Consider the following 16954-nt stretch of genomic DNA (forward strand, 5'->3'; position numbering starts at 1 on the left):
GGAAAACGTGAAATAGAAATCAAAGCCTGAAAAATGAAATTGACAGAAAATTAGACACAAATAGATGGTTGATTTGAAAATTCTTACCCAGTGTACCGGCTGATGGTTCTTTGTTTCTCGTTGATGGCCACTTGGGTTGTGCGGTTCTGCGTCAAATCACAAATCTTGACCATATTTTCCAAGCACCGTGAATTCCTTCTGCTGGCAAAACTTCATTGCCCTTTAAAAAATGTTTAATCACACTGTAGCCACCCACTAATCAGCAGAAATTTCACTAATTTTACTAAAAAAATATGAATTTTCACAAGTGAAAAAATGGGCTTGAACAAATTGAACTGTCATCAAATTACGACGCCTACTATTATAAACAAGAACTGCAAATGTCGCCTTTGACATTCGATCAAAACGCTCGACAAACGCTCGAAAATGGCAGGACTCAATCGATTTTGAGTAGATAACGCTTCGAATCGCACGACCGCGGGACTTCAGTCTAACAGGGTAGGCAAGAAAACCGTGACGTAGCAAATGAACTCAAAGAACTCAGTATTCATTTTGTGAGTGCCATTTGAGTGGTTTGACAGGTGTCAAATCGGGAATTAGCTTTTTTTTGAATTTGAATTTGCTTCCGATTACGCGAAACGTCATAATCCGAGTTTTTTTTTCCGTATTAGTGCCCGTGTGCTTGTCCATGCTTCTGGCCGTGTTCGTATACGTGCACCTGACCACGTAGTTGCCTGTTCCTGATCGTTCCCGTGGCCGTGCTCTAGGCCGTGTCCTTGTCCGGACTCCTGCCCTTGTTCGTGCCCGTGCTGCTGGCCGTTTTCGTGTCCCTGGCCGTGTAGGTGTCTGTTCCTGGCCATTCCCGTGGCCGTGTCCTTGCCCCGTGACCAGGAGTATTTGTGTCCATGCGAAACGGAACAACCGGAACAAAATTATAATTTTAATTGCTAAGTGCCGGAACTGACACCTGTCAAAAAAGTTCATTCCGTTGTTTACCTTTGAGGTTAAGTTCCGAGCTTTTCTCCTTTATTGAGCATGAAATTCACTAATGTAGAGTTTGACATCTCGAAATTTGTTTTCTAAAATAGCCCTCGTGAGCGTTCAAAGCCCTCTTTGTGAGTAAATGAGGAAGTCGCTCACACGTACCGAGAGTGTTGAGTAATTTACTCGCAGGTCACTTAGTTTTTCCTCATGGTTGAGTAAATAACTAATAACTCGTGAGTGAGTTTCCGAACTCTGCTTTTTTCTTTGTGTGTACGTCGTCGCTGATACTGTTGATCAGCCGCCAGGTTACTAACATGGAAAACAGACTCTTTCCTCAACGATGGAGCATCGTTAAGGGTCGCCTTATCAGAGAATTCAGTATCGAGAGATTCACAGCAACTGCACAGAAAATTTAACTCCATGTTGCGATTTGACAGCAGCATTTTTCGAAACGGAATTCGTACCGTATTGAATCCATTAAACCGATGATCGCCTGACTGGGTATCATTACTACCCAAAGTTGACACTCCTCACAGCACCGTGTACAAAACCTCTCTCACGCACACAACCTCACTCATCCACCACAGTGAAACTTGCGAGTTTTTGGAAGAAGAAAGCGTTTTTCCGTTCACAGCTCGCGAGCGCGCCATATCCCGAGTTTAATCGAGAATTTGTTCGTTTTTCACACCCCGCAACCGACAGTCGTCGCGAGTGACCGCACGCGCAAACCGGAGTTCCGAGCCAGGCAAGTCTCCGAAGAGTCCAAAAAGTGGACCGAAAAAATTCGGTCGACGAAAAAGGTTGGCAAGATTTCCCTCGTGAGGTTGGTTTATAAAGGGGAAGAGGGAGGAAGCGAGGAGTGCAGAAAGAGGAGAGAAGTGAAGGGAGAAATTCGCCACGACGACGACGCCAAGAAGAAAAGGGGAAGTTCGGCCTCACCAATACTAGTGGGAAAGGGAACTTCGACGAGCTGTCAACGACGGCTGGACGACGACACACGTAAGTGTGCGAGGAAAAGTGTTTCTCTTCACAGGAAGCAAAAGTCGCGAGTGTTTTGGGTTTATTTTTTCGCGTTTTTCGGGTCATTTTGCACGATTCCTGTGGCGCGAGGTCCAGGACTAGGTTCCCGAAACGGCACGGTCGGTTATTACGACGAAAACTCCTTAGGTAAACCATTTTGTTGTTGTGTTTTGGCGGCGCGGAAATTCCCTCCGTCGGAGAAGAAGGAGGACCAGTGGCGAGTAGGTAGCGAAATCGGGCTGGATCTCATTTCGTAACTCTACTGTCCCCTACCTGGAGCAAGGAAAAACAAACGTGGCCACCGGTAATCGTCTCTAGAGCAGTGCTCGCACGAAAATCAGGCTCCCCCCTCGTAGATTCCAAATATCGCGAACGAAACGAGGAAGTCACGCACGGAGGATTACATAAAAGGCCAGGCCAGCAACAGCTTCCCGCGTGTGGCCAACCTTCCCCCACCTTGTGTGCGGCCACAAACGAAGAAAGAGACTCTTGCCGTTGTGAAATCGCGTGTTCGTGTGTGTGTGTGTGTTGTTATTTTTGGCCAAACCCGCAAGAAACTCTCCGGAACCCAACGGAACTGGTCCGCGCGCCTCCAACACCCCCCACAAGCCGCCAAAATTCCGGTCCCCACGCGAAACCATCACCGGGAAGGCTCCTACTTGGGCCACTCCTCCTCAGCGAGCAGCAGCTCCTCGAGGTCGTCGGGCGGCGGCGGCGGCGGAAACGGTGCTGCACCGGAAGACTACGACACGATGAACAAGCGGAACAAGGCGTCCCGGCCCGGCCAGGGCGGTCCGGCGAGGTGAGTTTGCAATTTTAATTAGTTTTTTTTCTGTTTCAAACAAAGTGCTCAAGGGCAGACGGGGCTAACAAAGAAGAGTGTGGAGCGAAAAAAAATAAAAAGTGCTGACGAAATTAGTCAAATCAGTTGTGCTAAATTGTGTGTTACACGGGCGATACAAATATGACCACCACGGGGGGGGGGATGGGGGCAATCCGTCCACCAATACCACACACACTCTCGCTGACGGATGGCGTGCGCGCGAGGGGAGTTGGGAATCGAGTGGAAGTGCTGCCAATGAAGGGAATTGCGATTTATCTGAAACATGATTTCTAGAGTACTTTTTCAAAAGGTCCTATGCGCCAAAAGTAAACAAACTGAGTTATTCAATGCATGACGTTCTGCATATCCAAAACTACACTATCCTCAAACCCGATTTCTTCTAAGTATTTAATTTTTAAAAATATTAGCGAAATGCAAAATAACCTATGAGCATTCTCTTAAATTTTTATACAAAATAATTTACGTCGTTTTACCTCTCAGTGTCCTATGTGCATTCAGTAAAATGATGCACATACGACAATAACAAATCAACCTATGTACAATTTTAAATATATTTCAATCGTTATGCACATACGCTAATATAATAACGACGTATGTACGCATTTTATTGAATAATTAGAAAGTAATGATAGATTTTTTTTATATCCATATATCTTTTTAAAAATAATGTTTGTCTAGAATCCAGTTAACGTGTAGACGTCAGCTGTAAGAGAGTATGAAATGTTTCAATGCCTGACACAGCAAAAGAGAAGAGCGAAATTTAACCAATGAGCTCTCTCTCCCGAATCTGGCGGATACGACTCCCAGCATGACATACCAAAACAACTCAAAAAAACAGCATAAAATATGTTTTTTGTTTTGGTTCATAGGATCGCGGACAGATCATTGTTGTGGACTGTTTGAGTTTTAAAAGAAAAGTGTCGGAGGGCGAAGGATTGCGGCAACAAAAAAAAATACGGTAAGTAGGGTGGAAAATTACCGTGATTCCCAAAGATGATTCCTGGACCATGGGATCGGCTCCGAAAGGCGTCCCTGTGCAAGAGGGCGAATATTTGTTTGGCCTTCCGGGTTGGTTTTGCCGGTACCGTGGCTATTATTTGGCTTTCCGGATGGGTTTTCTTGGTTCCGTGGCTATCTGGAAGGTGTCCCTGTGCAAAAGGGAGGATGCTTTTTGGCCGCCTGGATAGAATTTGTCCGTTTCATGGCAATCCGGATGGCCAAAAAGCATCATCCCTCTTGCGCAGGGAAGCCTTCCGGATGGCCACGGAACCGACAAAAAAAAACATCCGGAAGGCCAGAAAACATCCCACCTTTTTGGCCAGGGACGACTTCGGATGGCCACGGTACCGGTTAACACATTTCAGGAGGAAATGTTATCCTTTTAAATTTAATAAACCTTAACCTTAAACTACTTTTTCATCACCCGCAGCACTGCTTTACGGTACCTGGTCCCCCGACAACGACCAAACAAGCGGCGGCGGACGTGGTACGGAGGACGCTTCTAGAAACCTTAAAAAAGAGCGCGCCATCCGCTTTATGGTCATGGTCTGTCAGAGAATCTCAAGACGAACGTCGAGTACATTAAGATTGCCGGAACCCGGGCGGATCGGCTATCAACAACTTCGCCAACGGCAAACTCATAATTACGCACGCAGATGCAGGTCGTCTGGGCCGCTTGGGACAACGTGTCCGAAAATCCAAAAATGCACGAGCTGCTGAGACTAGTGTTTCTGAGGCCACCGGAGCGGGCGGAAACATAGAGGTTGCGGCGGTTAAGGGTTACAGTTTTTAAATAAAATTAAGTGTGTGCTCACACCAACCTCTGACTTTTTTATCGATTTACATGTATGTAACCCCTTAAGTTCCCGGTGCTTTTACGTCGAGGTGCGTTTGGTCATTGTTTCTTGAGGGGCGAAAAAAATACAAATTGCACTTAAGGAACTCTCGACTCAGGTGATTTTCCGTACGAATAGTTTCATGAAGAATTGATCACCAAGCGGATCCAGTCGGACAAACCGTACATTATTATGGGTTATAAAGACTCTGCCGAAGCGCTCCGATAACGACGTGTTGTTCCTGACTACGCAGGGCATCGTCCAGCTGGAGCAGCGCCACCGTAACGGAATACGCGGTCGCATGGCGGCCGTGCAATATCTGTCAGTACTACGCCGTGGTTTTTCAGTTCCAGCATGGACACTACGACAAGTGCGTCGTGCCTTCGTCGTCGTGATGATCTTTTCTCACAGCCAGCCATAAACGACCTGGTTTTACGGAGGAATTGGCTGCTAATCTGAGCGAACTTACCTCGCTGAAGAATCGCTTATGACTCTTCGCGCTCGACAGGTCCTAATAGCTGCTCATCAGCCAGCTTAAGAACTACGTCACAACCAGATAAAGTCCATCTGTCTGTCTAAGAGCACGAAAACCTGCAGTGGTTGATCTTTTCGGATGTTACCATCTTGGATATTCCACACGACTACCTTTCTACCTCTGTTATCGTGCAGTCTGCAATGCAATGCTGGATTACGTCCATTGGGCGTACTCGTCTGCAGCATCTGGAGCTGTCCGGCAAAGTCCCGCTGATCAACTTCCAATTCTTGCTGCCAACAGCACATCCACAGCACAGCACGTTACAAGTGTTTTTCGTCTGTGCCTCTGTTTTTTTTTGTGAACCGATGCTTTCCGTTTTTCCAGACTCCTCCCAAACGGCATCAAGTCGGCAACCTAACCGACTCGTTCATGGCCCTGGCAGTTTAGCAGCGTTCGATTCATACGAGCACTTTACCCAGTACTCGGATGAGATCCTGGACTTGCTCGGGGACATGACTTCGAGGCGTTCGTTAACCTGAAGATGCTGGAGGTTGTAAATGCGCGCGGACCGCCGCATAAGCACCTCGATCATTGCAATTGATTCCAGTTTTGTGCGACTTGCGCTCTTCAAATCCCAAGCTGACCTCACCCGTCGGCCAAGCAACAGCCGTAGAACCCGTTCGGAGATCCAACCCCTGAGATCGGAATAATTCTTTGGCAAAGAGCAAGTTTCTCAGGGCAGCTCCTGAATCAACATCTTGCATCCTTCGTTACCGCAGGTTCAACCGATTGCTCACCGATCGTACATCGTCATCGACGGAGGTTACTCGACGCATCTGTCGAAGCAAGTTAGCCAGGACCATGCGGCCGATACCACGCGACCAACCCGAACGCGGTCACCGAAACTCATCTGGACATCTTCAAAGCTGGTGCCGATTACATCGTGATCAACACGTACCTCTATCGCATGACCATCCCGTGTCAATTAGATCGCTATTAGATTTCGTTCCAGTGCAAAAACGGCGACAAAACATGTACAATAAGTTGCGCCAACATGAAATAAAGTCAATGAATTTAGTTATACATTTTACAAATCATAACCTTACAAAAAATACAGTCAAAAATCGTGAATCTAAGGTCAAACTTATTGCTCAGGCTAAGCCTTTTCTTTAGGGATAGCATCATCTTATGGCTTTTGAACATCCTCCGGTTCCGGTTCCTTCTGCGAACCTTTTCCGTCCTTTGCTACACTTTTCTCTTCTCCAACCTTTGACTCAATCTCTTTAGCAGCAACCTTCTGGCCAGACTACATCTCGTTCTGCTTCTCGATTCCAGAAACATGGCGTCCCCGTCATCCTAGGTGAAAATCTCCATCAAGTTGTACATTTGCAGCTGCGAAAACTGCGGCACGATACTAATCAGCGTCAGTCCTTTGATCAGTTCGACGATCACTGCCAGCTCCGGATGCTTCAGGTTCGCCTTGTTGTCCCGGTTCATTTCGGCGAACCCGGTGATAACGCTCTCGCGTTCCAGTCCGTTGTTTAATCGCCGGTGGAAGATGATCACGAACGTTTTTGGTTGCCTCACAAAGTATCGTTCAAACAGAGAGCCGGCGTCGCCAATAGTGTCCTTCAGGTTGGCCTTGGTGATTACGTCGATCGGCATCAACCGCAGAATGTTGCAGCTCTTTTTCTTATTGGTTTCGGTCTCGTCCCGCCGAATCTTGAGCACAGTTTAGGTTAGGTAGAAATCAGATATTTTTCATCCCGGTGTTCACCGACTCAAACCGGTCCTTTTTCTTCTCCGTTTGGTCGCTTTGGCTTGCTTTTCCACCAGCACCGAAATGTCTTCCTCGACCTCTTCTCACTCTGCCGCGCCTTCTTCGGTAGGTTGTTCCTTTGTTGTAGGCGGCGATTCGCATATACGTTCAGCAACCGGTACGCGTCCACGGTGCAGTCCCGCTCGCGGATGTTGTACATCACCAGGATCCGCGCTAGCCCGCCTCCAGGTAATCCGCCACTTTGGCATAAAAATTGTGCGCATGCAGTGCTGCTGGGGCTATCGGAACACTTGTTTATAAGTGTTAAATAATATGTTTACACTACTTGGGCCAAAAACTTTCAAAAACGAAGGATTATAACATGTAGTATGTGCGCTCACAGCACGATAGGCGGATAAGATAATTTACCATGTCAAATTATCCTATGCGCCAAAGTAAACAATGATGATTGTTTACATTGGCGCATTGGTTAATTTGACATGGTAAATAATCCTACCCGCCACCCATCTGACAGAAGGCTCATTGGAAAATAACGGCTTCTCTCTCCTCTCACGCGCTGGAAGCATTGAAATATTTCATGCTCTTCGTCAGCTGTTGCCTACACGTTGCGAGAGGGTTGGAAATACATTATTACCACAAAAATGTAGTTTTTTTAAATCGAGATTTACATTTTATTTGATAAAGTTTTATGAGCAATGCCACATGAATATAGTCCAATGCCAATGTCTTATGTGCAAAAATTGTTCTATGAAACGTGTCCTATGTGCACTCACAGGTTGTATGAACCAAATTGCGTCAGAACTAAGTGTAATCTTGTCTTTTATATAATCCCGAGATGTACACTTGAAAAGCATTACTCTAGACCCATTTGGGCGTTTTCAGAATCGAAAAATACCCAAACGTGTTTGAATGGGATTTAAAAATGTGCACCAAAACTTTATCATCAAATTTCTCAGATTGAGGTTTTTGCACATAGGACCTTTTGAAAAAGTACTCTAGATTTATCATACAACTAAGATTTGATGTTGACAAATAGCAATTTTTCATGTAAGCATTCAAATCATCCTAACAACACCCATTTTCTTTCTTGAAAATATAAACTTGTTTTTGCAATTTGTTCATTGCAATAAAAAAAGTCAACACGACTTTTATTAACCACATCTGAACTTTAAAATATAGCAAATATAAACATTACTTTTGGCCTAAAAATTAACAAAAATACCGCTGTAGGATATGACTTCAAACATTAGTCAATATGGAAATCAGGGAAATCTAATCTCACTTTCTTTTTTTTTCAAAATTTTGGCGCTAAGACCAAACAATTTAACGAAAAAAATCTTCAAACCAGTAATAAACACGCAAGTCAACCGCGCGACCCGCTACTTGCAATCGACTGACGATGCCGGAAAAATGATAAGCACTTATCACTCCACAAAATGGACGCTCGAAATCCCGATTAAACATGCAAAACAACCCCGTGGTCATAGTCTAAAACAAAAAACACGATTAATCCTGCAAGCAACCGCGCCGCATCGCTGTACGAAATCGACTGAAATTAACATGTTATTTTGTAACACAGTAAGTTTAACGAACACCAGCGGCGGTGTGCCTTCCGATCAACGTGGATAAAGGAAGAACTGACGAGAAAAAAGAACGCCCGAAAACAGGAACAATCCAACCGCGTGGCCCCGCTGCCCGCAATCGACTCAATGAACATTGAGTCATTGAGTGTATTCTGCTAACTTCAAATGTAAGCATTCAATGACGTGAGGAGGATTCACGTACAAATTCGCTTTGGCCCGTTTATACTGTTTTGCTAGATTTGATAAGTTTCTGTATGATATATGAAAATTCAAAAATCTGTATCATTTGATTGAATTTTTTGATCGATTTGGTGTCTTCGGCAAAGTTGAATAAGGACTACACTGAAAAAAAATAATACACAGTAAAAAAAATGGTGATTTTTTATTTAACTTTTTATTACCAAAACTTGATTTGGAAAAAAACACTATTTTTATAACCAACTTTTCAGAAATTTCCAGGTTCTGCAAAAAATCTTTGACCTGGTTATTAATTTTTTGAATCAATACTGATTTTTTTTTTCAAAAAATCGAAATATTGGTCGCAAAATTTTTTCAACTTCATGTTTCGATGTAAAATCAAATTTGCAATCAAAAAGAACTTCAGTAAAATTTTGATAAAGTGCACCGTTTTCAAGTTAAGGCCAGTTTAAGGTAACTTTTTTTAAAAAAGTCGCAGTTTTTCATTTTTTTTAAATTAGTGCACATGTTTGCTCACTTTTGAAAAAAAATATTTTTGAAATGCTGAGAAAATTCTTTATATTTTTCTTTTTTGAACTTTGTTGATACGACCCTTAGTTGCTGAGATATTGCCATGCAAGTGTTTAAAAACAGGAAAATGGATGTTTTCTAAGTCTCACTCTAACAACCCACCGTTTTCTAATGTCTAATCTCAGCAACTTATGGTCCGATTTACAATGTTGAAATATGAAACATTCGTGAAATTTTCCGATCTTTTCGAAAAAAATATTTCCAATTAAACCATTTTCAGGTGAGAAATATATAGCTTAATTGATATAAACGAAAATATTTTTGTGATGGTCGAATAAACCAGTTCATTATCTGATTCAAAATAAGGAAACGTTTTAATCAACCAAAATCTAACTAATCAATTAAGAATGCAGGTTATTCAAGTGGACAAATATTTTTTTAAAGTCACTTCTATCATAAAAGTAAAGCACTGATTGAAAAAAGGTGATTGAAATGATTTTTAAAATTAGCAATCTAACCTCATTCTCGCGTTTTCAATCCGGATCTAAGAATTTTCAATGAAAAAGGCAACTGAGCAAAAAAATCAAAAAGTCACTCGATAGAACTTTTTATTTCTTACCTCCTGATAACTTTATTCCTATAAGCGGTCGTGTTTGAATGATGCTGGATAATCTGGATTGTTTCTTGAAATTTACTAAAACCAAGTACACCAACGAGTAGAGCAACTTTTTGTGAACATTTCTGTTTATTTTCTCTTTTATTAAAGGTTATGCTATTCCTTTTACAAGCATTTAAAAAAATATTTCAAAAATGCATTCTAATCAGTCGAGTGCATTGGGCCACGCCCATTTTTCTATTTTCAGCCTAGTTCTTTTTTTCTTCCAGCGCTCTTTTGAGTCTGCATAGTGCTGCCAAAATTGATGAAATTTTAAGCGAACACTCACGAAAAGTAGCATTTATAGCGAATGTTTCCTGGCAGCACTTGCTCACTCCAACAGGCGCTGCACCAGCATGTTGGTGGTGTTGCTGGCCACTAGAGTGTAACAAAAATGACTTTTTGGCGGGCATTCAAGGGTTTGTTCCGGTGGGCATACTAAGCCCAAATCCAAAATATGAGCTTGATTGGACGTAACAGGAGCTGGCGCTCCGCCCTTCAATTTTAAATGGGATTTAACCCGTAAAAAAAGATTTTTTTCAAAAATGTAACTTTTTGAGGCATTTTGGCCACTGAAGCGTTTATTTTCAACATCGTTGGCGTGTAGGCCAGATCCTTGCGCATCTTTTGGTATATATAACATTGAAATTTGGAGCACCCTGGAGCTCGGTACAGACCTTCAAAGTTTGGTATTTTTGAGCAATTCTCTACGAAATCGGTCTTTTTTCTTCAATTTTAATTTTTGTATTTTTTAATCCGGCTGAAACTTTTTTGGTGCCTTCGGTATGCCCAAAGAAGCCATTTTGCATCATTAGTTTGTCCATATAATTTTCCATACAAATTCGGCAGCTGTCCATACAAAAATGTTGTATGAAAATTCAAAAATCTGTATCTTTTGAAGGAATTTTTTGATCGATTTGGTGTCTTCGGCAAAGTTGTAGGTATGGATACGGACTACACTGGAAAAAAATAATACACGGTAAAAAAAATTTGGTGATTTTTTATTTAACTTTTATCACTAAAACTTGATTTACAAAAAAACACTATTTTTAATTTTTTTTATTTTTTGATATGTTTTAGAAGACATAAAATGCCAACTTTTCAGAAATTTCCAGGTTGTGCAAAAAATCACTGACCGAGTTATGAATTTTTTAATCAATACTGATTTTTTCAAAAAATCGAAATTTTGGTCGTAAAAATTTTCAACTTCATTTTTCGATGTAAAATCAAATTTGCAATCAAAAGTACTTTACTAAAATTTTGATAAAGTGCACCGTTTTCAAGTTATAGCCATATTTAAGTGACTTTTTTGAAAATAGTCGCAGTTTTTCATTTTTTTAAATTAGTGCACATGTTTGCCCAGTTTTGAAAAAAATATTTTTGAAAAGCTGAGAAAATTCTCTATATTTTGCTTATTCGGACTATGTTGATACGACCTTTAGTTGCTGAGATATTGCAATGCAAAGGTTTAAAAACAGGAAAATTGATGTTTTCTAAGTTTCACCCAAACAACCCACCATTTTCTATCGTCAATATCTCAGCAACTAATGGTCCGATTTTCAATGTTAATATATGAAACAATTGTGAAATTTTCCGATCTTTTCGAAAAAAATATTTTTGGAATTTTCAAATCAAGACAAACATTTTAAAAGGGCGTAATATTGAATGTTTGGCTTGCAAATTATTATTATTTTTTGGGATTATTTTTCAAGTGAGCGACTAAATATTGGTCAAAAGAACATGTTGCCGGTAGTTGGAAGCAATTTTATAACCTAAGCGCTTTGAAATCGTTAGCGCAAGTGAAAAGATATTAATGGCGACTTTTCTTATGCAGTCAACCTCTGATCTTGCGTGTGGATGTGTGTGCCACCAAAATGATGAGAAATGGTCTCGCAAAATAGAAATTATGATCAAAAGTGCATTAAATTTGATTTTTTTGGCCAGTAAGTGGCATAAATTTGCGTGCTTACTCGAGGCGGTGCTGTTGCCGGTAAGTTTATAGCCTGAAAAGTTTTTTTGGAGCTTTAATCGAGCATCAAACTCCATATGACGAAGATAGGTGTTTGATTAGAAAAGGTTTATTTCCCCTACCGAATTCTTATAGAAAAGTATATGAACATCATTAGTTAATGATGCAAAATGGCTTCTTTGAGCATACCAAATGCACCAAAAAAAATTCAGCCGGATTAAAAAATACAAAAATTGCTCAATATTGAAAAAAAAAGTTTCCTTAATGACAAAATTCATCCTGGCAACCCTGCCCGCAACAGATCCATTCACCACCACGAGCTGGTATTGGTGCCGTGCTCGATTTTCGCACTGACCGCGGTGGCTGTCGTGTTAGAAAAGTGTAAATAAACGTGAAAGGTTTTTTTTTCTTTTTCATCCACCTCTTCCGTAACACACATTTCGTTCAGTCATAGCAGCATCGGCAACATTATTCGTCATAGCCACGATAACACTGGCCTATGGGTGCCATTATGAAAATAACCACGAGGCGAGAGGGGCTGGCAAAACTTCCCAACCTGTCATGACTTGTGTGAGCGCTCAGCCTAGCTACCCTCCCCCTTTTGCTCACGTTGAACCATGCAACATCATGCTCTACGGCGAGCAGCGCCATCTTTGTTGTGTTAGATATGTGCACTTGCCTGCTGCCTGGCTACAGAGTGGAGAGTTTGTTTTTTATTTGCAATCATTTGTGTTGAAATCGCAGTTTTGATGATAATAATTTCGGCCTTATATTTAAAAAATGAAATTTGGATTACAAATAGGTATACGTATAAGGCCCTTTAGACAAGACATTTCAATGAGTCATCTCTGCGGTAAATGCAATGCAGTATGCCTGGCCCTATTGACTGAGAGAACAACGACAATGGGCGAAAATTTGATCCTGTCTTTGACTCATTTTATTTTTATTGAATTTTATATTTATTTTCCATTTTGGAATTTAAGTTTCTTGTTGTTATCATCTCTACTAGCTGCACTGATTCTGGAAGCTGTGAGTTGGATGTTGACCTGACAGGCGCAATAAAACTGGAGTGAAGCTGGAGCTGGAGCACAGAAGAGAAAAAAGCATATAAATAAACATCCTGTATGAGTCGCATTCTAGTTTGGATGGCGCTGATGCTGGATTGCAGGCAAACGGTTCGAGAGCGGTTTATCCGTTTCTGGGAGTGGTGAAAAGTAAACAAACTGCAAAATGTTTGGAGTTTGTGTTTGCGAGATAACGGAGCAGTTCTCTAGGATTTCGGTCATTCGATTTTTTTTGTATTTTTTAATCCGACTGAAACTTTTTTGGTGCCTTCGGTATGCCCAAAGAAGCCATTTTGCATCATTAGTTTGTCCATATAATTTTCCATACAAATTCGGCAGCTGTCCATACAAAAATGATGTATGAAAATTCAAAAATCTGTATCTTTTGAAGGAATTTTTTGATCGATTTGGTGTCTTCGGCAAAGTTGTAGGTATGGATACGGACTACACTGGAAAAAATAATACACGGTAAAAAAATTTGGTGATTTTTTTATTTAACTTTTTATCACTAAAACTTGATTTACAAAAAAACACTATTTTTAATTTTTTTATTTTTGATATGTTTTAGAAGGCATAAAATGCCAACTTTTCATAAATTTCAGGTTGTGCAAAAATCACTGACCGAGTTATGAATTTTTAATCAATACTGATTTTTCAAAAATCGAAATTTTGGTCGTAAAATTTTTCAACTTCATTTTTCGATGTAAAATCAAATTTGCAATCAAAAAGTACTTTACTGAAATTTTGATAAAGTGCACCGTTTTCAAGTTATAGCCATATTTAAGTGACTTTTTGAAAATAGTCGCAGTTTTCATTTTTAAATTAGTGCACATGTTTGCCCAGTTTTGAAAAAATATTTTTGAAAAGCTGAGAAAATTCTCTATATTTTGCTTATTTGGACTTTGTTGATACGACCTTTAGTTGCTGAGATATTGCAATGCAAAGGTTTAAAAACAGGAAAATTGATGTTTTCTAAGTTTCACCCAAACAACCCACCATTTTCTATCGTCAATATCTCAGCAACTAATGGTCCGATTTTCAATGTTAATATATGAAACAATTGTGAAATTTTCCGATCTCTTCGAAAAAATATTTTGGAATTTTCAAATCAAGACTAACATTTCACAAAGGCCAAACATTCAATATTACGCCCTTTTAAAATGTTTGTCTTGATTTGAAAATTCCAAAAATATTTTTTCGAAAAGATCGGAAAATTTCACAATTGTTTCATATATTAACATTGAAAATCGGACCATTAGTTGCTGAGATATTGACGATAGAAAATGGTGGGTTGTTTGGGTGAAACTTAGAAAACATCAATTTTCCTGTTTTTAAACCTTTGCATTGCAATATCTCAGCAACTAAAGGTCGTATCAACATAGTCCGAATAAGCAAAATATAGAGAATTTTCTCAGCTTTTCAAAATATTTTTTCAAAACTGGGCAAACATGTGCACTAATTTAAAAATGAAAACTGCGACTATTTTCAAAAAAGTCACTTAAATATGGCTATAACTTGAAAACGGTGCACTTTATCAAAATTTTAGTAAAGTACTTTTGATTGCAAATTTGATTTTACATCGAAAAATGAAGTTGAAAAATTTTACGGCAAAATTTCGATTTTTGAAAAATCAGTATTGATTAAAATTCATAACTCGGTCAGTGATTTTTGCACAACCTGAAATTTCTGAAAAGTTGGCATTTTATGTCTTCTAAAACATATCAAAAATAAAAAAATTAAAAATAGTGTTTTTTGTAAATCAAGTTTTAGTGATAAAAGTTAAAAAATCACCAAATTTTTTAATTATTTTTCCAGTGTAGTCCGTATCCATACCTACAACTTTGCCGAAGACACCAAATCGATCAAAAATTCCTTCAAAAGATACAGATTTTTGAATTTTCATACATTTTTGTATGGACAGCTGCCGAATTTGTATGGAAAATTATATGGACAAACTAATGATGCAAAATGGCTTCTTTGGGCATACCGAAGGCACCAAAAAAGTTTCAGCCGGATTAAAAAATACAAAAATTAAAATTGAAGAAAAAAGACCGATTTCGTAGAGAATTGCTCAACGATGAAATGATTGTGATAGTGGCTTCTACCTAGCAGCACGTTAGTCATAGATGGTTGAACTTAAAGTAACGTAGAAAAAAAATTATACTCAAGATCACTCATGGCATATGAAATTATTAAAAATTGGAATTGGTTTTCGTACTTCTTCAATTTCAAATCAACTTTTCGACTTTGTTATTTTCTTTTAATTTATTTAAAAAAAATCATATTTCAGCCCTGTTTTAATTGAGTAATTTTAATTCGATAATTTTATATTTGCTGCATACAATTTTCACAGAGTAAACAGAACTAAAAAATATTTCTTAATAAAATTGCCTATGAGCAAATTTATCAGAAATCAGCCTTTCTTGGATTTTCTTTTTTGCATTTTCAGTACTTACAAGTTTTCATACAAATTGGTATCTGTTTGATTTGTTGTAAGCAGAGTTGCCAGGTTCAGGGTTGTTTCGGAAGACGCGGATCGCGCGGATGGCGCGGATGGCGCGTATCGCGCGGATCTGGCGCGGATTTGCTGGCTAATTTTTCTCAGGCGCGGATTTCGCGCGGATAGCAATTTTGATAAACAAAATAATAGAGAACGATAGAATTTCTTTCAAATTACAAAGGAAAATATTATTAGAAATTAAATAAATTCAATATTTTTCGCTGAGTGCGAGAACATCAATTTCTAAGAAGTTGTTAATGAAGAAAATTTTCTTCTAAAAATTATTGATTGTTTTTTTTTTTCATACGAAACTTTGAAATAATCTTCAAGGAGCGATTTTTTTTAAATGTATTGAGATTTGTTATATTAATTTAACATAACATTACAACTCATTATTTTTAAAACATCTGCTTAACAATTCAAATAAATACCAATTTTATTAAAATCTAATTACCAAGTTCAAAAAATTACAGAATTTAAAAAAATGAAGCTATGAAACTTTTTAGATTTTTTATGTTTTTTCAATATAAAAATTTAAATTTTTAAATTTTTGGTTTATTGAAAAAAATAAAAATTCTGTTGCCACTCTGATTCAGGTAGAATTGATTCTACTCCCAATTATCACAACATGACGAAATCCACTTAGAAATCTGCTAAAATCTCCGTCTTAAAGCAAAATGTAATGTTAAAATAAAAAAAATAAGAAATCTGGAATTCAACAATTTGAAATAAAAAAGAAACAAAATTCATAATTTGAAATTGTCAAAACTTACAGACTCAAAAAATGTGAAAAAGTACAAATTATTAAATTGAAAAATTACAAAAATATTGCAATTTATTTTTTTGTTATTTTTGATTTTTTAAGAAAGTTCTTAAGTTATCAAATTAGTTAATTATTAAATGATTAAATTATTAAATTATTAAATTATTAAATTATTAAATTATTAAATTATTAAATTATTAAATTATTAAATTATTAAATTATTAAATTATTAAATTATTAAATTATTAAATTATTTAATTATCAAATTATTAAATTATTAAATTATTAAATTTTTAAATTATTAAATTATTAAATTATTAAATTATTTAATTATTTAATTATTTAATTATTTAATTATTAAATTACTAAATTATTAAATTATTAAATTTTTAAATTATTGAAAAAATTTGCCGTTTTTTTAGTTCGAATCATTTTTGGAGTCATATTTTTGTCTAGAGAAATTTAGAGAAGAAAATAATAGAAATTTCGTGTTTCGATTTTCCAGAGTAAAAGTTTTGGCGAAAATTATCAAGTACAAATCCCTATATTTTATAATTTGGTTATTTATTTAATGGTTTTATTTTTTTTATATTTTCGAATTTAATTTTTTTCCTGAATTTGTTTTTAAAGCAACGATATTAAAAGTGTTGCAAAAAATGCTAATATTGTTTCAGAAATGGCAAAAATGGTTCCATTTTGTACAGGTGGGATATGAATCCACAACTGATCAACGGTACTGATCCAAATGCCTTCTGTATTATTCTTTTTTCGTTT

The 16954-nt window shown here is 38.2% G+C and overlaps 1 protein-coding gene across 3 annotated transcripts in view; it reads left to right on the top strand.

Annotated features, from left to right (window-relative positions):
• Positions 1 to 2677: 2677 nt before the first annotated feature.
• Positions 2678 to 16954, top strand: part of LOC6045570 (ataxin-2 homolog) — a 57400-nt gene continuing 43123 nt past the window's right edge. For all 3 annotated transcript variants that reach the window (XM_038259147.1, XM_038259148.1, XM_038259150.1), the window contains exon 1: positions 2678 to 2806. In XM_038259147.1, coding sequence (XP_038115075.1) covers positions 2757 to 2806 — 50 coding nt within the window. In that variant the 5' untranslated portion in view covers positions 2678 to 2756. The remainder of the gene's footprint in view (positions 2807 to 16954) is intronic.

Source organism: Culex quinquefasciatus, chromosome 3, assembly GCF_015732765.1.
Source record: "Culex quinquefasciatus strain JHB chromosome 3, VPISU_Cqui_1.0_pri_paternal, whole genome shotgun sequence".
NCBI classification, from domain to species: domain Eukaryota; kingdom Metazoa; phylum Arthropoda; class Insecta; order Diptera; family Culicidae; genus Culex; species Culex quinquefasciatus.